Genomic DNA, 26707 nt, shown 5'->3' on the forward strand with positions numbered 1-26707 from the left:
TACAGACGACAACGTGACACCGGTTTTCATTTGCTTTTCTCTCCTTTAGCAGAAGATTTCCTGCTTTTAAATGTTTACTTCAGTAAAAATTGTGTGCCATTGAAGACCGAGGTGATTTAGGGTTTTAACAACTCGGAGGAGGATATGTGGATTCGGTTTAGGAAGATTTCAGGATTTAAGACTGAAATCTGGGCCAAATAAATAAATAAAATTCCTTAAAATCCCTTCTATTATTTACTAATAATTTCCTAGGAGGTTTCCTGGAAAAAGCTACATAATCTTGTACTAATCTTAGAGAAAATATAAGAGCAGATGGTACAAAATAAAAGTCGGTTTAAAACCATCGTACTGAAAACTACACATCATGTCTGTCTTTCACTGGAGCGACTCTACTCTTATATGTTCTAAACATCAGCTGATCTCCTGGTTTATCGGGAAAATAGAGACAAAATTTGTGTTTTTCTAATTAAAGCTTACTGAGTTAATAGGCAGTTGGTTTCAAGAGGAAATTCCTTGACACCATAAATAGAATATGAGAAGTCCAACAGACTATATGACAATGTTCACCATGTTCAGCATATTATTTTAGCATGTTAGCATGCTAACATTTGCTAATTAGCACAAAACACAAAATTCAGCTTAGCAGACTCTTAGCAGGTTATTAGTTCAGCAGGTATTCAGTCATAAATAAATGTATTGGACAAATTAAAATTTTGACCTGATGTTGAGTTATTTCACTTATTTTCTGATCTTTAGCTGTTTAGCTTTCTTTGTCTTTTATTGATCAATGTGATGTAAAATTGTTTGTTTTGTTGTTGCTGTTGTTGTGTGGATCCCAGGAAGACTAGCAACCACTTTGTGGAAGCTAATGAGGATCTTAATAAAGCATAAACAATAAAAAAAAAGAACAATGATCAAAGTCAGTAGGATTCATCTGACTGTTAATGGCAACACATACAATGTTTTTGAGTTACTTGAGTCTGAACCAAAGAGAAACTAACATCGCCAACCACACTGCTGAATGGTTAACAACTAATATACACACAAATGTAAAGAAGAGTAGGGTTTAGTTTCACTGTTTGGTATGTATGAGGAAAAGAAAGAAAGAAAGAAGTAAAATATTAAATGTTTATCTGCAAATTTGCTTTCAAGCTGCAAACAGGTTTGATTTTCCCAAATGAAAATCAATGAGGCCTGTTTTTGTTTTTCGGGTGTGTGCGTGTTGTTGTGTGCTTCTTCTTTTACTGCTGACGAGTAAATCCTCCTCCTCAGGAGGAGAAGCCTCTCGGCTCAGCGCAGTGATTCCAAGGCCAATTAGGCAGCCAGTAAAATAAAAGCTTTATTGACAACAGCTCTCCCCGACGGTCCGCCTCGCTGAGCCTCCCGCGGCTCTCGACTCTGTGACCTGAACCTCTCTAGGATGTATTCCCACAGCTGCAGGTTGCAGGCAGGACGTGCAGTTTAACAGACTGTGCAGGTGGGTCACTGCCATGCAGCATCAAAGAATTAAAGCAGCATCCTCGCGGTCTCCCAGGATCCTCTGCTCCTGTTTTATTCATGGTTGTTTGCCATGTTTATTTGAATCACCCTCTCCTTCTCCGCCAAACGACTCGGACGCTTCACCCTATTCATCAATTTAACACACGTGCAGTGTGGACCTCTGTAATTGACTTTCAAAACGGGGACAATAAATCTCACCTCCTCCACAAACAATAACACTGCAGAGATTAAAGACATTAGCATTCAGCAGCAGGACTAAATATAATACTCACATGCTTTTACTGAAGAATAAACAGGAATATAGCGACTACAATGAAAAAAATCCTTCTTTACAAGTGAAAATCCTGCTTTTAAATGTTTTCCTCTGCAGTAAAATATCCACAAATATCTATAAAAAAAGTACTTATTGTGAAAAAGAGAAGATGCTACATAAAAATATGGGGATCTTTCCATCTTTCCAGATGAGCTGGGAAGAAAGAATGAGAAGCTTGAATGAAAAAGATGCATTATATCGTTCATCTGGGAGAAGCCTCTTTTATTTTGGAGGTACAAGGTTCTGCTTTTATTCATGTGGAATCTGCAAACTATGAAAAAAACCCAAATATTTTCATTTTCTGTCATTTTTTTACTTGCATAAGATAAAATCAAGCGAAGAGTAATGTGCAGGAAGAGGAGAAAAACCCCCCAAAGCAGCATATTTATTACTTAACATAAAACTACATATTTTAACACGTTCTGTTGGAATTTAAGGAGAACGTCAGTTTAACCAAATGAGAGAAAAACTCCTCAATGTCTGAAAGTTGACTTTTATGCATGAGATGTTTGGGAAGATAAAAATTATATAATGTATGAGTTTGCCAAAAGAAAAAAAAAAAAAATCTCAGCTTTTCAAAAAGCTTTTCAAGCCAGTTTTCCCTCAGAGGACAAAGTTTCCACAGTTATGAACAATCCTCTCGATTACTGAGAGGCTCTCAAATGGATTGAAAGCTCTGAAAAAGGCAGAAAGTTACTTTTTGTTTCTAGAATAAAAGTAAAATTTGTGGGTTAGTTTGAAAATAAGACATGAAATGATCTCAAAGGTTTGCTTCCTTGAATTATATGTTGAATATCAAAGTACGTCTGCAAAGAGGAGTTAATTAATTGATTAGTTGATCGACAGAAAAATGTATTAAAATTAAATTAAATCTATTAAAATCTACAAAAAAGTCTATTACTACTATTTTGATAATCGGTTAACAGTTTTTAATTTAATTTAATAGTCATTTTTAAGAAAAAAATACAAAAATTCTCTGGTTCCAGCTTCTTAAATGTGAATATTTTCTAGTTTATTTAGACTTCTATGACAGTAAACTGAAGATCTTGAGTTGTGGACTGTTAGTTGGGGGAAAAAAGAGACATTTCAGTTTGCATCTTGGGTTTTGGGAAACTGATCAGACTTTTCATAGCACAAAGGACTAATTAACTAACTGGGAAAATAATCAGCAGATGAATCAGTAGTGATAGAAATAGAAATAATGATGTAGTTGCAGATGTGTGACAGCTGCACTTCTGTAGTTTCACAGTCTACAGAACAACCTGCTGTGAGAATAATCCAGGTAGAATATACAACTAAAACCTTAAAATGATAGTGTTCAAGGGTTAATATCATACATTTTACATTTGATATTATATGTTCATCTTCTACTGTGTGTCAGCTGTTCAGTAGTAGTGTGTAGTATGAATGTGTGTGTGTGTGTGTGTGTGTGTGTGTGTGTGTGTGATGGGGGTTAAACTGACAGAGTAAACTGCTGCCTGCCTGCAGTTAAGATGCTTATTACAACAGTCTAATTGGCATGCAGCCTCGCATCGCTCCACATTGTCACCCGGGTGGAGGGGAGGGAGGGGGGGAGGGGGGGCGATGCACTGCACCGCCAAAACACTGCAATGCTGCCTTTGAAGCAGGAAGCAGAGCGTCAGTGTGTTGTTGTGATTGTGAGTGCGCTATAAATCCTTAAAATAAGTGGAAAATCAGCCAGATTGAGATTATTTCAACCAGTCTCTCCAATAAAAATCTGATTGTTTCAACAATTTTTTAGAGATGAGTCATCGGCGTTGTCATCAGGCTCCAATCACAGCGTTAAAAATCAACATGTGTTGTAAGGAAGTGAGATTTGTAAATATAAAAAAAACAGACTAAACGACTTGTTCAGATGGAGAAACGAAGGAGGAAGAAATCAAAGACAGACACCGAGAGAAAAAGCAGCCAGAGGATGTTCTGCCAATTCACAACTCCACATGTCCACATGGCTAACACATGTATATCTACAGCAGCGAATAAGACACACACACACACACACACACACACACACACACACACACGAGAGGTCAGTAAACACAGAGGGCACAACAATATGTGTTTCACCAAACTTCATACATGATGTCAAGTCAAGTCAAAATTGATTTGTATCACATATTTAAAACAACCACTGTTGTGCTGAACAGGCTTAAAACACCAAAATAAATGAATATAAAAGTAAATAAGAATAAAAGAAAACAATAAACAAAATGTTTGATCGAGAAAATAATCGACAGATTCATTAATAATGAAAATAATCGTAGTTGCAGCCCAAGAAAAAAACAAATTCACAAGTATAACAGTGCTTCGCTAGCTTGTTGTGCTACATATCACAACCTTATAACTTTATATTGAGAAATTTACAACAAAGTACAGAGCCCCTAAAGTCCCAAAAGGTGATATTTTTTTTATCTTGTGTGTACAAGATGATTATCTTGTGGGAACAGGTTAATATCCGTACAGTAAAGACATGATATGCTTTGAAGACCACAGGGGTCAGTTGCATTTACAGCTTTTAATAGTTTGTTGATTTCTCAAGCCCCTAAAGTCCCAAAAAGTGGTATTTTTTTATCTTGTGCTTAATTAGTTAATATCATGTGGGAACAAGTTATTATCTTGTGTGCACAAGATTTAAAAAAAAACATCTTTTGGGACTTTAGGGGCTCAGTAACAAAGTCCAGAGGCTGCAGCACATGTAGCACAACAAGCTAGCAAGTTCCCGCACATGCTCAGTGGCGTCTGTCGGACAAGGAACCACAGCTGATATCGCTGTTATTAGTCTTTGGCTTCTTTTGTGAGATGCAAAGAAAGGATTCTGACTTTAAATCTATCTATCTATCTATCTATCTATCTATCTATCTATCTATCTATATATATATATATAAATATAAAAGTAAGATATTAGTCAAAGGCCTGTTTTAGTACTGATACCAAAACTCGGGTATCACATCGACACTAGTATGGAAACTATTATTGAATGTCTGGTCAGATTTGTAACCTTGTTTACTTCTTCACTGATCAGATAATTCCTGATTTAATCAAATAATTGACACATCTGAAAAAAATGCCAGTTCTACTCTACATGTGAAACTGGCACTGAGAAGAGAGAGACTACAGCATCCTGCAACATAACGCAAGAAAAGGCACTGCTGTTTTTTTTTGTTTTGTTTTTTACCATCAAAGTGAACAAAAAGGGAAAAAAAAGAATAAAAAAGTAGCGAAGAGCTCCGGGAGAAGACAAACAGGAGATGTTTACGAACAGTTTCCTTCTTCTTCGTGTCTCGCAGGACGCTGAGACATGATGACATCTGCCTTTCACATGCATGAGTCTCTGCAGAATAACAACACTCACATCTGAGAGCCTCCTCTCTTCACTGTACAGCACACACACACACACACACACACAAACACAAACACACACACAAACACACACACACTCTGCAGCCCATTATAGTCTAAACAAAAGAGCTAAGAGTCGACCTAAATATAAATCTACCAACGAGGCCGTTTAGCCGGGTTAGCTTGTTAGTCCGACGCCGCCATCATCGATCCCCTGAACTTGTCGCACAGAGCTGATCACGGACTGTCAACCCTCAAACACACACACACACACACATACACACACACACTCGACATTACACAGTCAGTCTGCACAACTGGCAATTACTGCCCTGTGTGTGTTTTTCTGCTGTCCCTCCCGTTTGTCTGACTCTCATCCTGTTTGATCTCTCGGTCATTATCCGGTGCAGCGGCGTTTCATCACCGTCCTGATCACATTGATCCGCCGCCTCGCTCCACACAGACGCACCTCTGAAGACGGGGACTCAAACTGCCTGCTGCTCAATTAAAAACTCTGATTGCTATTGACCGGCTCTGTTGGATATGTATGTGTGTCTGTCAGAGCAGCTGAACCTTCCTCCTATGATACACATTCACACAGTACTTTCTGTAGAATATGTTCGGGGGTAAACGTAATGATGCCTGAATTATTATCTATTATTTTATCTTATGTACTGTATGTTCCTTCTCACGTCTGTGCTTTCCATGTTTCAATGAGTGTCCATATTTCTATTAACATTAATATTCCCCATTTCTAGAGATGCACCGATCGATCGGCCACCGATCGAAAACGGACGGTTTTCAGCTGATCTGTCGTGACTGGTGAGTGGCCCGAATCAGTCTCGCTTACACACACATGCTGCACAATGGTTCACACACACACACACACACACACACTAAAACTAAATGATATGAACTGCAGCAGAGACTCGCTGTCAGCTGGTAATGTTACAGCACGTTACTGCTGCAGCTTTTAACTTGTTTACACATTAATTTACCTGTTTTATTTACCGGCAACATGTTGCACATCGTCATCACGACCGCCAACAGGAAGGGCTCAGATGGCGGCATGTATATATATGTATATATACATATATATATATATATAACACAGAGTTTATATGCCGTGACATGTTCATCTGCAGGTGATTTGACCTTTTAAGGAAGTCTGACATTAATGTTTTATTGAAAATCAAGTTGTGGCTTTACTGTTAATATATTTAACATCTTCTCATCTCATTATCTGACACACTGACATGAATCCTGCTGTGTGTTTTAATCTGTTGGGAAAAATATAAAATGGTAAAGTTGAATTAATACAGCTGATAAATATTATTAATCTAAATATGAGGACCAATTAAGTAGAGCAGAGTGAAAACTGTACACCTGTTGAGTGCTACAAATCACTATTAAAATGATACAAGAGTTGATATTTGCTATATAAGTAAAATGCTTTTTGATTACACTAAAAAAAAAAGGAAATATTTAGGAAATTACAAAATATTACAGGTGAAAAGTAGTGTGGGAAAGTACTGTGTGGTATCTGCACCACTGACAAATATTTTATCTGTATTTTTCTTTGTTTTTGAGCATTTTGTTCAACTATGTCTTATTTTTGTAGTCGTTCTTATCAGTTGTGACATTTTCATTTTACACACTGATTAATTCAGTTCTACTTTGACGTTTTTTCGATCGCTGTTAAGTTACTGTCAAAGAAACTTAACACTTCCTGCAAATGTTTCATATTAAAAGCCTTCCAGTGACTCAAAGGTCATTATTCCACTCTTTCCTTGCAGGCTTTTAACATGAAACATCTGCAGGAAGTGATATGTTTCATTAACTGTAGCTTAACAGTGATCAAAATAATGACAAAGTAGATTTCAACATGAATGAAAACAGTATTTGTCTGAAAAAGAGAAAATGAAATGTACATTTGGCTCAATTCATCATATGAGCCATTACAGAACAGGTGATTCTACTCCCAACAACATTTTTTACCAGGTTTTTATTTGTTTGTACAAGCCACACATGATTATTATTTGAATAAAGGCTTTTTTCTTGGAGAATTTACAGTAATCATTACTTGCAGCTCTATTAAAGGAGGTGTCTATAACACATTTCCTCCCACATGAAATGTACTAGTTATAATTAATAACACGCTTCATTTCTAGGCTTCCTGTTTTTATGCACACAGAACAGGAACTCGTTAAATCTGAGCATTTGAATGAAATGAGATAATAAGACATGTGGTGGGTATACTGGGAACAAATGTTTCTAATCAGAACTTGAATGACTGTGTCTTTCACATTATAACAAGATATTTTTCATGTTATTCTGAGATCTTTTCTCATTATTGCTAGATACAAAATTATTCAGTTTTTACATGAAATTTTCTTGTAATAACAACATATTTTATCTTGTTAAATCAGGAACATTCTCGTTATTTCATAAAATTAATGTATCTCAGTAAAACTTTTCTTGTTATAACTTAATTAATTGGAGTGTTGGTATAACAAGAAACTTCCATCTGTTGTTAAAACAAGAAAAAGATCCATTCAGTGTCTAAAGAGACGATACTGTGGCCTTCATCTGCTAGAAAAAGTGATAATTACTGGTTTACCATAGTGGTGCACTGAAATTTTACAGACCAAAAACAATCTCTTAAACTGTGATGAGGTTCATGAAATGCTGGTAGAAGTACGACCCAAACAGCTCATTATTTTAAAGTAGCTCCACCATTTCAGTTTTGTTACTGCCGGCTTAATCTCTATAAACAGATTCTGCATATGAATGCAGATTTTGGCTTTGGAAACATTCTGGATTCCGTTTGTAGTTCAAGTAGTATCGACCAATCATGTTTGAGCATAAATGGCATTTGAAATGTAGGCGGCGATGTAAATAAACAGTCCGTATGGGGAGCGAAACCTCTCTTCTCATTTCTCAGTTTGTACATCCTCGATTCCTTTCCCCGCCTCCTCTCCTCACGTCTTAGTCCCTTCCCACCTAAGATGCGAACGGAGGAGGCGAGGAGGAGGAGACACGAGGAGAGAGGAAGTCGAGGAAACAGACATTTAACAAAATGAGACGCCCTCGCTTCAGAGCCCTCATGTCAATTAAATATAACATGCTGCAGAGCTGCATCATCTGTCCATTGTTTTGTTACAGCCTGCTGCTGTATAACAGTGTTCATGAAAACTTATATATTTACTTTTAATTCAAATTACAACATGGCATAATATGACAAGAATGTACGGATGTCATATATTGTTATATTTTATTTAACACACACACACACACACACACACACACACACACACACACACACACACATATCCTTTATATATTTTATTGTGTGAAGCACTACAAATGGTTTGTATATTCCAGCTGTGTGTCACGCCTCCTCTATACGTCACGGGTGTCGAAAACTTCGACCACAAAGGATACACCTGTTTATCCTCTCCTCGCTCCTCTCTCCTCGAGATGCATTTTAGGAATTGAGACATCCTTAAACATGGCGTGCTGAGATCGATTTCCGGGTCATGGGCAGGAGGACCGAGGAGACGAGGGGACGAGGAGGCACAAAATAGAGAAATGAGAAGAGCCCAAAGAGGCGGGACGCATTGGCTGAAATGTCATCATAACCTAAAACACCTACAAAAAGTATTGATGTTTGTGTATCGTGTGAAACAAATTTCTTTCAAAGTCGGATTACACAGTTGCCTTTGAAAACATGACAGGAGTTAGTGATTCTCCCGGGGCCGTATGTAACTCTTGTAAAGAGCTTCTAATACAGCGAGCAAGCTAACATGTCGCGTTTGTCAAGCAAATACCTTAAACAAAGCCGTTGTAGTGGTTTTAAACTGTTAACTGAGTGTAAACTGGCTACTTGTGAGACGATCCACGTTGCTAATCAGACTGTAACAATAACCAGCACACAGGAGAGGAAGTCTTGACCCAGATATCTGCTGGCTACAGCAGAAGCCCCGAACCATTGGTCGTTGTCCCCAGTGGCTAAATCTGATGGCTTCCCAGATTGCTACCGGCTTTGTGCATGCTGCCGCCGCTGGTCTTTACGCCAGCACATAGTAACGTAAAACTAGAGGCCGGAGCACATGTGGTTTTGTGCGTCTATCTTTGTGAGGACGCATTAGAGTTTTTGACCTTCAGAGTGAGGACACTGTGTCCGGTAACATCTTTGAAGAGCTGTTTGACGATTTAGATTTGTTTTTAGAGTTAATGTGAGGTGATGATGGAGATGGTTGGACTCTTGACTTCCTGCTCTGAATTCAGCTCCTTCAGTTCTTTTCCAACTCTAACTCTTTCTACGATGATGAAACAAACGATGTTGTGTTACATTTGCTCTACTTGACCAAACTCTCCCAATCAAAGCCTCCGGGCAGAACAAACTGATGATGTCTAAGTCTTCTGGTTTACATCTAATTGCGTCCCTCATTTACATGAATGTGGAACAGAGTGTACCAAGCTACAGGGCTCATCTTCAGATAAAAAATGCAAGCTGCCTTATCACAGCAGAGCAGAGCGCTGCATTCGATTAGCCCGTTAGCTTCAGCATGAACTCTGATTATTACCTTCACATTTCTCCCGTATAAATGTAGGTAGATAGTGACGAGGAACACATCAGGGATTCATTAGCTTACTGGCATAATTAATGTTGTATGGAGCCGGCAAACAGCTCCCATCAGAGAAGGGTAAGGCGTCAGGTTGGAAATGTAGGAGGGCGTTCACAATCACACGGTGTCAGATAGTGTTACGCATTGATTAGTGCTATGAGCCCTGTTAGAGCTATTAGGTATCACACCTCATTTAATCAGCACGACTTGCTGGGAGGGAACTGAAGTGTTCAGGTGGAAGAAGAGGAAAGAGAAGACAGAGGAGGAGAAGAAGACGGAAAGGAAGGAAGGAGATCATTTACACATCCAGTAGTGCTGTCAGTCTTCCTCTCAAATCCAATTTAAGTTTCATTCCTTATTATTCTAAATATTCGAATTATATTCAAATTTTTAAAGCTCAAATTTAGCCTATTATTGATATTTACTATGTACCTATACACTGTATACACAGGCTTATGCATTGTCAAGGCCACTATGTCTACTAGAGGGCATTCCAACATTACCAATAAACAGGTGTTAGCTTTCTTGCTAATTTCTTGCTAAACGTTAAACGTTAACTAAAACATAAATATAAGTTATAATCATACTGAATCATAGTAATTCAAGTACAAACTGAAAGATAAAAAAATCCATGTCAGTATGCGCTTGTTTGCATCAATATGTGACATTTAATTTGAGTCAGGATGCACTGAGAGCCCAAATGATAGCGTGAGCAGGAGCTGGAGACAGATGTCTGATATTGTAACGTTAGAGGTTAACATTAGCACATTGAATGTTAGCTTGTGATTCAGTCAGACTCAGAAAACTGGGTAGGCCAAGGTGAGAAGGGCGAGATTTGCTAGTTAGCGTTAGCCAGCACATTTATAATTAATATACACATTAGAATAGTAATTTCAGCATTCGATTAGTATTATTTTTTTTACTACTCAAATTATATTCGACTCCTGAAATTTGTTCCAACAGGCCTTCTAGACATGGAGCTCTGATATAGTCTCCACCAACTCCTGGGAAAAATATCTGGGTTTTTAGCTGCTAGATGCTCCACCAACTGTGTCTGTCTGCTGTTTGCTGGACAGGAAGAGTACAGGGGGCTTATCAGAGCTTGTTTGCTGAAAAAAGTTGCCTGCTGCTGCTAGAAATGCTGAGACTGAACAGACAGTAAATGCACTGTGAAATTAAAACTATGAGCTAAACGAGGCTAAGTGGAGTTGCAGAGTTGTTGGTGATAATTCTATGTGGGTTCAGCTGTGCAAGCGATCCGTCACGTTGCACATAGTGATTTGATCCTTTGTTAAATGACAGGTTCACAGTTTGTCTTGCTGTAATCATTCCTCCTGTTCATACTGACCATTAGAAGATCCCTTCATAATGCTCTTACAATGGAAGTGATGGGGGACAAAATCAACAGTCCTCCTTCTGTGCAAAAATGTATTTAAAAGTTTATCTGAAGCTAATATGAAGCTTCAGCGTCCAAATGAGTCAAATCAAGTAGATATCTTTCAACGTTACAGTCTTTTTAGTGCCAAAGTCCCTCTTTTTGTTACTATACTTCCACCTGCAGCTCAACAGGGAAACACTGTCCGAGGAAACACAAAGAGGGAATTTGATGCTAAAAAAGACTGTAAATGTGTCAGATATCCACTCAATATGACTAACTCAGACTGCTGAAGCCTCATATAAGCTTCACATCTACTTTTAAATTGATTTTTGCTCAAATCGAGGACTGGATTTTGTCCTCAATCACCAAGATTGAAAGTGCATTTGAAGAGGATCCAGTATGAACAGGAGGAATGATTACAGCGAGGAAAAACCTATTTCACTGATCATATAGGCACTTGGCTGCTGTTTTAAGACAGACTTGAAAAACTGTGAACCTCTCCCTTAAATAACACCTCTAATTGCAATCTCCATCCCAAATCAAGACAATTCTTCTCATTTAAACCCCCACCTGAAGCCGTCTTCCAGCACTCGCTACTTTAAAACATGCTTCCACGGCCAAATGGCGCATAAACACTGACTAACTGGATTATACTGTATCATGTTATATGAACTGAACACTGAAAAATATAAAAACCCTTATAGAAAGCAGTGTTGTTCCAAACAGAGCAGGCTGTGCCTTTATGTAGGCAGTGATGGTGGCTGCAGATCAGCTCGCTTCCCTCTGCTGCAGCAGCTGCTGCTACACCACTACTGCTACTGGTGATTTGTGACTGCAGGAATGTAGCATGTCAGGCTACCAGAGTGCCAGCCAATCAATTATTCAGGACAAGAACGGCCTTGTGTAGCTGCAGGACGCTGGATGGATATATGGATGGATGGAATAGAGGGAGAGGGAGGGACGAGTGGCTCGGCTAGCACACATCTCATAACTAAGAGCATCAGCACAGCAAGCAGGCACAGATGGAAAGAAGATATTTACCCCAGCCTGGAGTGGTATGGATGTTATTTATATAAGACAGACTGAACCCACTCCCATAAAAGAGACGGGCAGCCAGACAATTAAAGAGAGCAGGGAGGCGGCAGAGGAAGGAGATGAGAGAACATTGCTCTGCCTCTGACCTATTTAGCAAATGAAGAGCCATAAACACAGCAGATCTGAACTCACTGCAGCAGACAGCCAGGGCTAAAACTGAGCTAACCACCCCAACCCCGTAAAAGCGCTAATCAAAGCCTGCAGGGTTCAGAATGGGGTTTTTTTTAAAGTGGGGCAGCCTGTTTCACAATGCTTTTTATATTTTGGGATCAAGTCCCTCTCATCCTCGTTACTGCCTGTTTGTGCTCCGTCCTAAATAAATCATCAAAAACATCCCAACAAGTCCTCCAAATTAAACGACCACATGTCATTTGTACCTGCGCTCCAGAACAACCTGCTGGAGTGTTTTCAGAACGACCCATTGGAGCAGAATATGCCGCTTTCCAAAACCGTTAGACAGCGCTGTTAAAGAATAATTATGGTTTTATGGTGTGACAACACTGTGGTTAAGGTCTGGTTAGGTTTAGGCACAAAAACCACTTGGTTAGGGTTAGGGAAAGATCATGGTTTGGGTTAGGGTTTAAGGATTGGGGTTAGGGTTAGGGTTAGGGTTAGGATTGGGGTTGGGGATCACTTGAAACATGGTTTGTCCTTTAAAGTTAGGCAACCTTCATCGTCATGGAAACACCATATGTATTTTTTAAAAAATGTCACGACTCGTGGTTGGAAACAGGAAGTGAACAGCAGCCTCCTGCAGCTAGGTCCATAAGGAAGTCATCTTATATTGATGTCATGTGAACTGCGTCACTTCCTCGGGTCATAATTATTACAGCCACTAGATGGGGACTGAATTTACGAGCAGCTATAGTGTCGTTTTTCTTGGGAGGACAGGCTCGAACATCCAGCTGCACTGAACAGATACACACAGCTTGCCGTCACACGATCTTCTAACAAGAATCAATAGCAAGAGATACTGTTAAAGATAAATATAAACACTGATTTAATCTTGAGGCAAAGCAGTCCCTGTTCTCAACATGCCTGAATGTTTCTGAGAACTGCAGACTCAATAAGATATATGGTCATTGATCTGCTGCTGGCAGAGTTCATGCAGCAGTTCATGGAGGACAGGAAGGAGCTTGTAGCTTCATGGTCAACACACAGGACTTTAAATACACTTAATGATTTTTGCGTCATGATCATTTTTCGCTTTGGTCCTTTACTTCAGCCTGTATTTAAGGTGAGCACAGAGAAACTTTCCTCCTTCAGCAGATGAATGCGAAAACAGACTCTGCACATATATCATCGTGCACAGAGACGAGAACAACATCCAACTGAGGGAACAAGAAGAAAAACACATTTTTTTAAAAATTGGAGGACGACTTTAGAGTATAATCCCAGTTTATTACAACTTGAATCTTGTTTTCAACGTTTCAATAAAAACAGCGGCTAAGACCATCATTATGATAACACTGACTGCACGTGCTCTGCCCCGTTTGACTTCTTTTTAGCGATGTTCCCGTTGGTCTGGGAACACGGTGACAATGTCTTAAACTCTTAAAAGAGGATGCACGTTAAAATAAACAACCTTTAAGATCCAAACTTTGATTACCTGTCTGGGTCCCTACGAGTAATTAAAGTTTAGATCTTAAAGGTTGTAAACGTGCCCCTCATGAGTGTAATCCTCATCAAGGGCACGTCTACACTGGCAGAGCGGCTCACTTAAATATTTCATTACGTGACTCCACTTGAGCAGGTGATCTAAAACTGGATCCGGTTGAACTGTGCTGCAGTCTGACACCATGACGACATCTGCAGAGACGTTCTCAGCAAGAAAACAATGGACAAACGGCTCACAGAGTACGAGCAGAAAATGACATTAAAACCCAGCTCGCTTCCACATTATATTTTTCTTGGCAGACAAACAGACCCAGTAAGGCTGACGGGAGGAAGATGAGATATTTAGGCCTGATGGGTGGTTAGGCCTGTGATGGTGGGAGGGGGGGATCATGGTGGATCAGCTCAGCAGCAGAGACGTTTGCAGGTTATCGGTCTGATCAGCAGCCTGACAAACAGGCCTGCTGGCACTGACTCTAGCACTGTGCAGCAATATTATACTGTATTCTGCATTTTCATATTCAATGCTATGTATGAATACTGTGTACCTCTTCTAGTGTCAGTTCACCCAAACAATGTTTTATTTGTTCAGGTTTTGAGGCTAATTCCTTTCACCTCTATGGTTAATACCTACAGGTAGGTGAAAAAAAAAATCGACTCACAAATGGCAAAAATTGATTTATTTAATAACGTTAATAAATAATTTTATATCGACAGAATGAAAAAGGCACTCCACCCTGAGAGAAGTGCAGCACAGATGTTGTACAGCGCGCTACATGCTACATGTTTGGCCGCTTTTTGCATTTAATAACTTAATTAGTTTTGCAAGACGAAGCATTTTGTAAACACTTTGAACTCCATCAACCAGATACCGACATAAGTGTAGCAGCTGACCAACACACACCGCAGCACTTTAACAAAACTTCACTCAGCAAAGAAAATAACTCGATCCGTCTGTGGTAACTACCATAATAAACCGTCCTGCGTGATTCAACACCACTAGAGATGAGTGAGACAGTGTGTTTTTTGTAGTTTGGGTGAACCAACCCTTCAACTGTTTCAGACTTACAGAACCTGCAAAGTACATTTTATTTCAGCACTGAACTTTTTCATTCTCACCTCTTATTGTGGGATAATAGAGCCTGCCAGCAGCACACTCACAAATTGAGCAATTTTAGGTATTTTAAGAATAGTTAATGTGGTCATTTTTCAGTGTGAATGCACAAAATAATCAAAGCACAGTTAGATATAATATGTATATTGTAAAGCTTGCTGGAATGACAAGCATCAGGGCAAGCAAGGCCTCACCTTTTCCTGGGCCAAACGGACAAACTTGTAAATAGCGTTTACGATAATTAAGTTCCTGAAAACCTCATGTCAGGCAAAGTTTACATCCAAGGTAATTAGGTCCAAATAAAATGAATACAGAGCTATAGTGTATTGTCATCTCACAGTAGTTTTAACCATCACACGACCCACCCGGTCACTCTACAACATCTCGAGTTTTCCAGTTTTCAAGTCATAAACATAGAAATCTTTCCCATTGCTGCCATCTGTTCCATATGACGTGAATTCACACTATAAAAGTGTTTGTGTAGAGGAGGTTCCTCCAGGCAAAATCTGCCCTCAGGCTCTAAAAACACTGACACGGCCCTGACAGGTGAACATATAATTACAGTCAGGGAAGAAACGAAGGGCTGGAGTTCTACTCAGCGAGATCCCGCCAAGAACAACATGGGATTTGAACCATTTCTACTGAGTTTTGTTGTGAAAACAGGAGGTTTGAGCTTCAGGATCTGTTGATCAAATGCTTTTTGTGCAAACATCACCAACACACTTGAAAAGAAACACTCTCGTCTTTCTAAAAATACCACACACACAAAACAGCGTCAATCTGAGCAGAGCAGCTCAGACTCGAATCAGACACATATGAAAGATTTTGCGTTTTTGTTGTGTCAATGTGGATTTCATGAAAAGTATTGATCTTGTTCATTACATTCCAACTGATACACCATCTTAAAATCATAAAAATACGACAGGATAAGCATCCACATGATGTCCTGCAGTAGAAACTGAGCTGTTGGGGCATCACTCACCTGAAGCAGCAGCTGCTCCAGGAGGCTGAGGCCCCACGGCGGTCTGCGGCCCCCCAGGAGTCGGCGGTACAGGCCTGGGCCAGGACTTGGCCGCAGGAGGGCCGACCCTCACAACCCCGACGTACTCCACAAAAGTCCCTGGAAAGTCTCCCTTCTCTTTGGTCCTCTCGTTGGTGCCGTGCAGCCAGCCCTTGGGGCTCCGTTCGTCCCCCTCCTGGTACTCCGGTCCCGCCGCCGCCGTCAGCGAGGCCTTGGGGACGGTGAGCAGGTCACCCGACTGGAGGCTGATGTCATCTCCGCGCTCCCGCTTGTACTCAAAGAGTGCCCGGTACTGGAAACTCTCAGATGCCATGGCAACAGGAGTTCATAGGCCAGTCCCAAAACCAAAAAAAAACAAAAAAAAAACAGATGTCGCCTGAGGTTTCGCTGCTGTAAAAATTAATTCAGCACCTTGAAAAATACCAAACTGAAAGTCTGAGTTGAAAATCCCTGAGGTGAAACTGGAACTCGACCTGAACCTGTGATGCCGCCTGAGATTTGCTGTGTTGTGCTGACTTGGATGACACAGTGGAAATGATAAAAATCTGATCCCTGAGGTGGAATTCTACACCTAGTCCTACAACCCCCCCCGAATATCCAACCTTCTTAATCCAAAAATAAGTCCTCCTGGTGGAATTCAAACAAGAATTAAACAGCCGGCTGGTCTTTGCTTCAGCTCTGCAGGTTTTTGGTTAAACGTCCATGCACTGTCTAAAAGTCCACAATCCAGATGTCAGTCACAGCTCTCCGGTCTGAGGCCTGCAGGATTTTATGATCCACATAGACGGACGGACGGACGGAGAGTGGGGCAGACCGACTGACCGGCCACCTTTCTGTGTCTGTTAGGGGAAGAGAAAGAGAGGGGGAGGAGGAGGAGGAGGAAGGGGGGAGGCGGCTGGATGGTCTGGAAACCGAAGGGTGGCACAGTTTTCTAGGACGTGGCGACCTCCAGATGATGCCCCAAAGGTTCTGCAGGTTCTTTGGACGTTAATGAGAAAGTGTACAGAGCCTAAACGGAGTCTTCTGTCAAGTCAGACACACACACACACACACACACACACATACATACACACTAACACACACACACACACCTGAGGAAATCCACTGCAGTGCAGAATTTGGCTTCTTATTCGGAGCTCCTGTGTGCACTCTTCTGTATGAAATCCTGCTGCTTCACCTTTCTCGTCTGTGCGGAATCTTGACGCAGGAAGATGCTCCTGCAAACTTAAAATGAAGTTAAAATGTTATCACCACACAGTTTTTAAGATTTAAAAGCAATAACATAATGATAAAACTCAGACTTGGAGGGTTTTTTTGCATGTTAAGAGGTAAATTAAGGACAGAACATGAGCAGAGCATCAGTGTGAATAAATAAAAAATATGAAAAATATCATGAATATGCAGTGAGAATATCCTTCACCTCAAGTCTTTAATGCTGAAGGACACTGAGCCTATCAGTTACAACAAGCGTGACTAGGCGATTGTGAACTTCAGACAGCATGCCCGACTAAACTCGCCCTGCGCCAGTCTGCCCTGCTGCCTGATGTCTGCAACCCGCAAACACACCGCAAACTCACCGCTCCAACTGCACGGACGAGCTCCTCTCCTCCACCCGGCTCCTCGGTGCGCAGACAGTCCGCTTCGACACTACCTGAACCCCGCAGAAGCGAGCCCAGACGTCCGTGAAGCCCCCGTCAGGGTAAAAAGGATGGCGTGGCTGGTCCAGCAGACAGGCAGCCTGCTCGGTGCTGTAGTGAGCGACAGTGCTGATGTCAGTAAACCCCTCCTCCCTCCTCCTCCTCCTCCTACTCCTACTCCTCTCCCTCTCCTCTTCCTCCTCCTGCTGTCTGCAAATTATGCCAGCCAGCGGCGGAGACGGGACGGGTCGGTGTGGCGCACCGCCGCCGCAGCTGCAGCAGCAAAACACCGCATGATCCGGTTATGATGCTGTTCGTTTCTGTTGCATTTTACTTTTAATCAGAGTGATGAGTTATTATGTTACAGAGCCATCAGGGTGGATGAGAGTATTGGATGTTCAGAAGCTGCAGAGAGGTGATGAATTATGTAACAAGTCTGTGAACTGGAAAGCTGCTGCAGAGATCTCTGCTGTCCAAAAAAAAAAAACTAAAAACTGTAGAGGACAGAGGGTTACTTCAGGTGTGATTAGTGCAGTCTGGGTTGTTGTGCGCACATGACGCAGCAGCAGACAGTCGCAGACTGCTGCGTCATCGGGTGCGCACATGTTCAGTCTGGAAGAGCTGCTGAGCACATCCAGGTACAAACTGTCCAGAGACGAAAGGATGGATAGGATGTAAACCTTGACTCAGAGACTTTTTTCTGTCTTTATAAGTCTGAATGACAAAACAAAAAGAGAATAATGAGACTTTTAACAGTTTAACACAATATGACTATTTTTAGATCATCTTTAAGTTTTTTTCCCCCCATTTTTGTTAGTTAATATTCCAATTTATTTCTCAATTATTAAAACATTTTTCTTTCTTTTTTAGATTCCACATTCAGTTGCCAGTTCATGACGCCCACCGAGGTGAAAGTATTACACACTAATACTACAGCCCTGCCATAATTCTACCTTCATGAACGTAATAATGTTTAATAGGCTGTTTTAGAGAGGTGTTGATTCAACTTTATGGTCATTTTGGAGGCTGCAGTGGTAGAGTGGTGCTACTGAAATGTATTGCATTACAGTGTTTCTATTTAGTGTGTCTCATTGATATCAATTGCAAAATATCAGAATAGAGAACAGGGTCGCCCAATATTTCACTTGCTTGTGTTTTTATTTTATGTGTTCTTTATTTTTGCATGTTTCAACACTTTATTAAAGTTCATGAGACTCACTGTAGTTCTTTTTAAGATTTTTCAGGGTTTTTGCCTTTATTTGACAGACAATGTAGAGACAGGAAACCAGGGAGAGAGGGAGAGTACGACATGCAACACAGGTCCCCCTGTCGGTATGCGCCCCAACCAATGGCGCCTTAATGCACGGGTTTACCGGGACTTTAGCTTCCATATCACAGGTAAGCTACCTGTGGTACGGGGCGGACGTGATGAGGAGTGATTCATCTTACTGTGCTTCAGCACTCTTCGTAAAAACATGATTTACATCATTAAACATGGCGGCGCTGTACCAAGCAGCAGCAAAAGTTTTCTTTGTCAAAATAAAGACATCGAAAAGGACAAAAGATATCACACTTGGACTTGGAGGAAGACTTCGTGGCAGTTGAACTACTCAATCTCTTGAGGTGAAGAAAATTGCAGACCGTGTTCCCACTGATATAGCTCTACGGTTTTTCCTTATCATTCCAGTCACCAACACAAGCAGAGAGCAATCTGTAGACTGCATGACATTCTGCAGGCTGTGGATTTTAAAAACACAATCAAGGAGTTTGTGGCGAAGAAGACCAGAATAAAGCACTTCTGAAAATAAGACAACATGCAATTCAATTCAAAGACTGATCTTCACGTGTTGCCCCTGTGCACACCGGCCCACTTGGCTGATGTAACCTAGCCTTGTGTTGACTTGTTTATTTGTTTATTTGTTAGGATCCCCATTAACTGTTCCCTAAAGCACAGTTAGTCTTCCTGGGGTCCACAGATGATGAGTGATGATGATGAGTTTCGTATTCTGTTAACTGATTTGGAGGGAAAATTTATTATTTGTCGCTGTCCATTGACGCATGGTGCTGAATTAATGTTGCTTTAGCATATTGTGAGGAGGGGGGGATTCAAATCATCCGTAGCCCCGGGGCCTTCAGTAATGTTAAGGCGCCTCTGGCCCCGACCATCAGGCCACCAGGCTGCCCCTGACTCACAGTAGTTAAATGTGTCTTTATGTCACTTCATGTTATGTGAAATCAAATCAAAAGCTGGTTAAAAAACAGAAAATGTTTTACAGACTCATCAATATTAGATCCTTTTTAGACTATAAAACAAAAGATGAACACAGACACAATCAAAAAGTAAAAAAAAATAAGATGAAAAAACACAAAAATGAACATGATTTAAGATTTTAAAAACAGGGACAATAGCTGTGGAACAATAAAACAATCTAAAAATGAATTATATTAGAAGTAATTTAAAGATATTAAAGAGGGGAGTTCTAGCTGAGGTGACCAGTTAAATCCCAGTCATCTTTATGGTTATGGTGAAATATGTTTGAGTTTTGACAACACAGTGCACAAATCCAGCATTTAGATAGTGACACGTTTTTCATTTCGTCTCTGCACACCAACACATTGGACTCATTGCCGGGTTAACGGCTTTAAGGCAAAAATAAGCTGCCTATGAACTCCTAATTAGATTAAACTAATTTTTTAAAATTAAAATATGCAACATTTACAAAGGTGTTAATCTTTAGTAGAGCTTATTCCTATATTGCGTACCCTAAAGTTACAATTAATCACATCACTACAAATCAATGAACCTCAGTAAATGTAGGGCTTTTGGATTAATATATTTTTGTTAAAGTCATTATGTGTCTGGAAACATCTTTCCAGTGTTTACATGCATATTTGAATATCTTTCTATATAAACATAATCTGGTGCATGTGAAATCTTTTCTGTTTGATTTGACCTATGAGATTTGAAAATGAGCTGAATACAAATGAAGATGTTTCTTTTCCCTCTCGTATATCTTCAAGCTACGCACACATGATTGAACTCTCCTGGTGTTATTAGGACTGTATACTTCCCCGGAATAGAAATAAACTAATTAAACCCACGGCATAAATTATTATCAGGCAACCGCGCGTGAATAGACAAAAGTAAAAAAAACCCTCAGAGGATTCATCTGACGCTCGCCTGAGGTCTGTTTATACTTGATATTTAGCAAGCAATCAAGAAATAGTCCGTGTGTAAGTGAGGTGCTCAAACTGAAGTCCTCTTAAAATCTTATAGTTAAACAACAAAATGCAAATTTGACATCTCAGACACAAAGTGCTTTTTATATTTCCATTTTCCTGTTCAATAAAAACAATAAATAACAAGTAAATCTAACAGCTTTGGATTTGCTGGAAGATTTATTTTCTCACTTGTGATGGAGCAATGCTAGCAGTTCCCATCTGCTTCCAGTCTTTGTGCTAAGCTACGCTAAACACATCCTGCAGTATCTCTGCAGGCTACTGGACTCACTGAGATAAAACTGATAATCTGAACATGCTGATTCCCCAGAAATTCAAACCGTTCCTTTGATAACAAAAGCATATTTATGACATTTTCAGATAATAATATTAAAGTTTATTTGAGTATGGCATTTCTCAAAACCACCATTAGAAGGTGATAAACAGGACAGAAATCAAAGGCCAAATGCAGGAAAAGAAAAATAAAACAGAATATTAGTCATAACATAAAAGTATATAAAGCAAAATAAGGGATCAGGCATAAATGTCACTTGCAAACAAAAACTGCTTTGGAATTACTGGAATAAAACCAAGCTTTGAGTCCACTTAACAGATCATATAATATTCCTGCTGCACATGTGTTGTAGGCTGATAGATGGTTCTAGGTTGCTAAAACACCTGGATCTGCTAAGCTTTGAGGAATATTTTATTACCTTATTACTTTTCTCTCATCTTGCTCTCCTTTTATAGACCAGTGAGCAAGACGTTAGAGTAGCAGACTTCTCATTTTTCACCAGAACTTTCACAGGTTTTGATAGATGTTGTCTGCAGCAGATTATATGAGCTGTTCCTTATTAATGCTAATATCTTAAATTAAACTTACCTTTTGCTGTATGTGTGTCCATGTAATAAACCAAAGACTGTGCAAGTGTGTTCATGTATTTCAACAAAACCTACAGAGTGACGACTCTTCTACTAGACGTTTACATGTATTCATTTTGGCAGACACTTTTGTCCAAAGTGATGTACAAATGAGGTTCAATCTAAGCCCCTGTAGAATAAACGCCTCCATAAAGGTCCCATGTTCTAAAAGATGCATGGTGCATGAAGTAACACATACAGTATGTGCATAGCAAATCACAGTTTTCTATTTTTTAGAGCGACAGAGAAGCATCTAGAGATAGAGATAGAGAGGCATATTAGGTAAGTAAGCACTCTGACGAGGTTTTAAGTGGTTTTTGAAAACCGAGGGGACTCTGCTGACTGAGGAACCACAGAGAAGAGTAGTTTGGATTGAAATTTCTTGCCTCCCAGTGATGGAAGGAGTCATGTAGTGAACGAGAAGGTTCTTCTCTGGTGAAAAAATATCTCAGTTCATCTCCAGGTTTGCAGTTGGCTGTGAACATTAATCAGGCTGCAGCTCAAAAGTGTTTCTGTCTCATGTTGAAAGCTGAATCTGAGTGGATTCAATAAGAGACATTCACAAGGTTACAGATTTCATATTAAATTTGATCAAATAATCCCCGAATGACTGACACGCAGCTTTGTCCACCCCTCATTCTCTCATTTCGGTGCACAGTTAAATCTAAATGTTGTTGGTCTGTTTCAGTTAGTCGTGACATTTAATCTGACAAGCTGCCGTGTATGTAAATGTAAAGCGACAGAAATCAATACGGCATTCGCTGAGAAATAGAGGAGATATAATCAGGATGATACAGGCGTTTAGTCATGCTGGTGTCTCGGTGTCAGACGGGGGATGATTGTCTTCTTTGTGGCTCTCGAGCTCTCATCTCCTTCTCCTGTATTATATATTTGTCTCCTTTGCCTATAGCCCTAAAAATATAAGAACATTAGGTATTTTTTCAGTATTGAATTATTAACCTATCATCATTAATAGAATATTTTATATACAATAAAGCCTCTGTATTGCCCAAGTTTGATTACCATAAGTTGTCCCTGACCTTCCTTGTGCGGGGCCCAACAGATGCAGCTTAACCTAACCTTCACCTAACCCTAACGCTAATGCCCTAACCCTAACCCTAACCCTAATCCTAACCCTAACCCTAATCCTAACACCCTAACCCTAACCCTAATCCTAACCCTAACCCTAACCCTTATCCTAACCCTAATCCTAACACCCTAACCCTAACCCTAATCCTAACCCTAACCCTAACGCCCTAACCCTAACCCTAACCCTAATCCTAACCCTAACCCTCAGCAGCTGCAGTCCATTCTCACTCCCAGCTTATCAAATACCAACGCTTTGTCACACCCCTCTGTGTCACTTTTTAACACACACACACACACAACAACATATACACAATATCCCTTAGCATCAATTTCAACATACAGAAAAGTCTGATAGACTTCTATAGAACTCCCACAATGTCTTAACCTCTTAACATCCACTGGGTCGCTGGCGAACTGCTCAAGCCAGTTGTAAGCGGTAGCATCACACAGTAATGAGTCAAAGCAGTTGGTACAATTTGGCCAATTGGAGATGATTGGAGAGGTTCGGGCACACCAGTGACACCACAAACTAAAAACTCACTAGCTCCCATAAGGTTAGGCCTAGAGGTCTGGAATTTAATACAGGTTGACAAGATTTAGAAGGTTTATGGTGTTCTGCATAGTTCTGGCATAAAGCATGTCCTAATTATTGTTATTCAAATATGACTCATTATAGACGAGGACCAAAAACACTTTTTTGAGCCTTATTTGAACTGATGTAGTTTTGTTTGTGTTTTAACCACATGCTAAAAAAACACATTTCCAGAAACTTGTCAAATGAAGCCTAATACATGCATCATGGCCTTACAGTTCTTCTGTTATAAGCTTTTTCATTTGGGTATGCAAAATAGGCGAAAATTCTATAAAAAGGCTGGATGTTAACAGGTTAAATACATGCCATGAGACCAATGACGTCAATATAAGGTGACAAATGTCCTTATTGGGGTGGCAGGTTTGGTGGATGGCTAGGTAAATAGATAAAATAGACTTAGCTGGACTTGGCGACTCGGTGCTGCAGGAGACCAGTGTTCACTTCCTGCTTCCAACCATGTTTCAAGCGATCATTTTAACCCAAACCATGATATTTCCATAACCCTAACCAAGTGTTTTTTTGTTCCTAAATCTAACCAAACCTTAACCACAGCGTTGTCACATCATAAAACATCATTATTACATTATTACAATCATTTTACAGTGATTTTTAACAGTTGGTGCACACATGAAAGATACTCCCAACTGAAACTGATTATATACATTAAATCTCACAAAATACTGTGATACTGCATGTTGAAAAATGTGTCTAATAATGATGCAGATGGGTTTACATAGGAGTTGAAAGCCCAGAGAGTCTCATACAGACGCTAAAGGATGTCCCCATCCCCATCACCCTACCACTGAACCAGTACTACTCCCAACTGAAGGAGGAGGTGAGCAGCATTGTGTTGAATGATGTGTCGGTTGGCATAATTGCAGGGGATCCGTGGGAATTGCTTTTCTTATTATTATTATGAAAAAAAGAAAAATGATTAAATGCTTTCCAACGATAAGAATTCAAACACTGTAATTATCTTTCCACATAATGATCATCTTATGAAACAAAAACAACAATAGTCTGTATTGGATGCTGGACAGTTTGAAGCATTGAGTGACTTAGTCTGTATTAAAGTGACAGCCAATGTTAAAATAATACCTTCAAGTCACATGACCAAGGTATGTGTCCATGGCTTTGATACAGACTGAAACAGTATTGTATTTTCACAGCTCACAGTAAATATCATACTTAATATTGCACTACAAGAGCATTGCAAGCCTGCAAAGATAGAGTTATTTAAAGCTTTGAATGGGTCCATTGGGTTCTGGAGGTGTGGTGCAGGATTGGTGTTACCTGAGGCGATGTTGTGGTGGGGCCCAGTGTGATGTCTTTTCATGGGGCTCAAAATCTCTGGCGGCACCCCTGGGAACAGGCCAATCAGAGGGAAGACCGTCTTTATAAGGAAAAAGTGTGACTTCCCAGAGGAGACGGAGGATAGTTGTCCCAGATTGAATGTGTCAGATAATACAGGCATCATCATCTTCTATCACACTGAGAGTGTGCAATTACTCGCGCATGCAAATAATCTGTGTACACACTGCAGTTTTCCCACAGAAGCATGACTGGATGTTTGCTGTATGCTGTCAGGACAGAGTACACATCATGGCTGAATGATCAGTGTTTGTCTCCCATCATAGTGGATCACTGTCTGTTTTCATACAATACTTGTGCATTTGTGCAATATTATAACATTTTGGAAAATCCACTTTATTACATGATTTACTCAGAATAATATAAGATGAATATTATGTAGGGGTCTAATGGTACGTCTGGTTTGAGACTTCAGTTTGGCTCTGTGAACAGAAACAATACTATCATATTAACTTAAAGGGGACATATTCAGCACATTTAAAGATCTATATTTATATTCTGGGGCTCTACTGGAATATCTTTGTATTATTTACATTAAAAAAAAGAACACTCATTTATCTTATTGTGGCCCATCAATGCAGCCCCTCAGTTCAGCCTCTGTCTGAAACAGGCCGTTTTAGTTCCTGTCTCTTTAAGGTCCCCCCCTCCTGATGACCCCCACTCTGTTCTGATTGGCCAGCTTTCGGAGGCTGGCCTTCAGCAGACTCTGTAGTCTGAATCCGATCCAACATATACAAGTAGACAACGTGAACAGCCCTTAGAACAACCTAAGCAATAAAGATTACATAACAGATGGCCATTTGTGGGCATGTTCGAACAATCTGATGTCATCACGAGGAGGAAGTAGAGGTAACATCGCAAACAACATGTTCAGAGCAGGCTGAAGCCCTGACTTTGCTTTGCAGGGAACATCAAGCGACAAACTCCGGGGCTGTAAAATGAAGCCAATGCGGAAGTGCCAAAAACTGCAGTTCCTCGAATGGCCACTTGAGGCTCCAAAAGCGAGTCAATCCCCATAGACCCCCATGTTAAAATGCCCAACTTTACAGCAGAAATAAACATGTTTACAGCCTGGTACAAACAACGGTTTTGGTCTCTGTAGCTAATTTCCCCTTTCATGACAACTGTACCGGGGGTGAATTTTTTTATAACTCACCCGTTTAAATTTTATTAAGCCGTAAAGTTGAAATGAAGGCCATTGCTGCTTTGAGTGACAGGTCCGCCAGCCGCTAGGTGGCTTGTTTCAGCCATTCGGCCCGCCTCTCTGCCCATTTTTGATTGGCTGGGAGTTAGGCAGCGTCACGCACTGCCAAGATGGTGACGGCTGGAGCAGCTCACTTTGAGCCTCAAAACCGCTCTTCGGAAACCAACGGATGACGTCACGGTAACTACGTCCATATTTTTATACAGTCTATGGGGAACATACAAAGTAAGTGAAGCAACTGCATATAAAGTCAATGTAAGACGCCAGTAGACTGGAGTCGAATGGAGTTGAAAGATTGAAAATTTATGAATCTGTTTCATAAACATACAGAGATGAGAAGAAAGAAGACAGACTGGAGGGAAATAACAGAGATTCTGGTGAGTTGAGACCCAACCAGCACCATGTAGTTGAACAACACATCTGAACATTAAGATTTGGGTGAAAAGTGACAGTTGTAAAGATCTTTTCTGGATGTTTTGACGACCTAATTTCAACCTTTATGTATTATTCACCCACAGTTTCTAAATGAAACTAATATTACCATTAAGTCTTTTATTAACAAACATAACTTTAATATTAATTTATTTATATAAGTTAAATGCCTTGTAAATAAACTTTATTATTTTCTGCTCAGTTCACATAAACTCT

General features: G+C 40.2%; 1 protein-coding gene across 1 annotated transcript in view; it reads right to left on the reverse strand.

Annotated features, from left to right (window-relative positions):
• The window catches only part of pik3r3b (phosphoinositide-3-kinase, regulatory subunit 3b (gamma)), a 270146-nt gene extending 252325 nt beyond the window's left edge, over positions 1 to 17821 (reverse strand). Inside the window, exons 1-3 of the mRNA XM_067596136.1 lie at positions 17604 to 17821; positions 17118 to 17250; positions 15988 to 17004 (exon numbers count right to left, since the gene is read on the reverse strand). Of these exons, the coding sequence (XP_067452237.1) occupies positions 15988 to 16339 (352 nt within the window). The 5' untranslated portion in view covers positions 16340 to 17004; positions 17118 to 17250; positions 17604 to 17821. The remainder of the gene's footprint in view (positions 1 to 15987; positions 17005 to 17117; positions 17251 to 17603) is intronic.
• Between the last annotated feature and the right edge of the window lie 8886 nt (positions 17822 to 26707).

Source organism: Thunnus thynnus, chromosome 8, assembly GCF_963924715.1.
Source record: "Thunnus thynnus chromosome 8, fThuThy2.1, whole genome shotgun sequence".
Taxonomy (NCBI): Eukaryota; Metazoa; Chordata; class Actinopteri; order Scombriformes; family Scombridae; genus Thunnus; species Thunnus thynnus.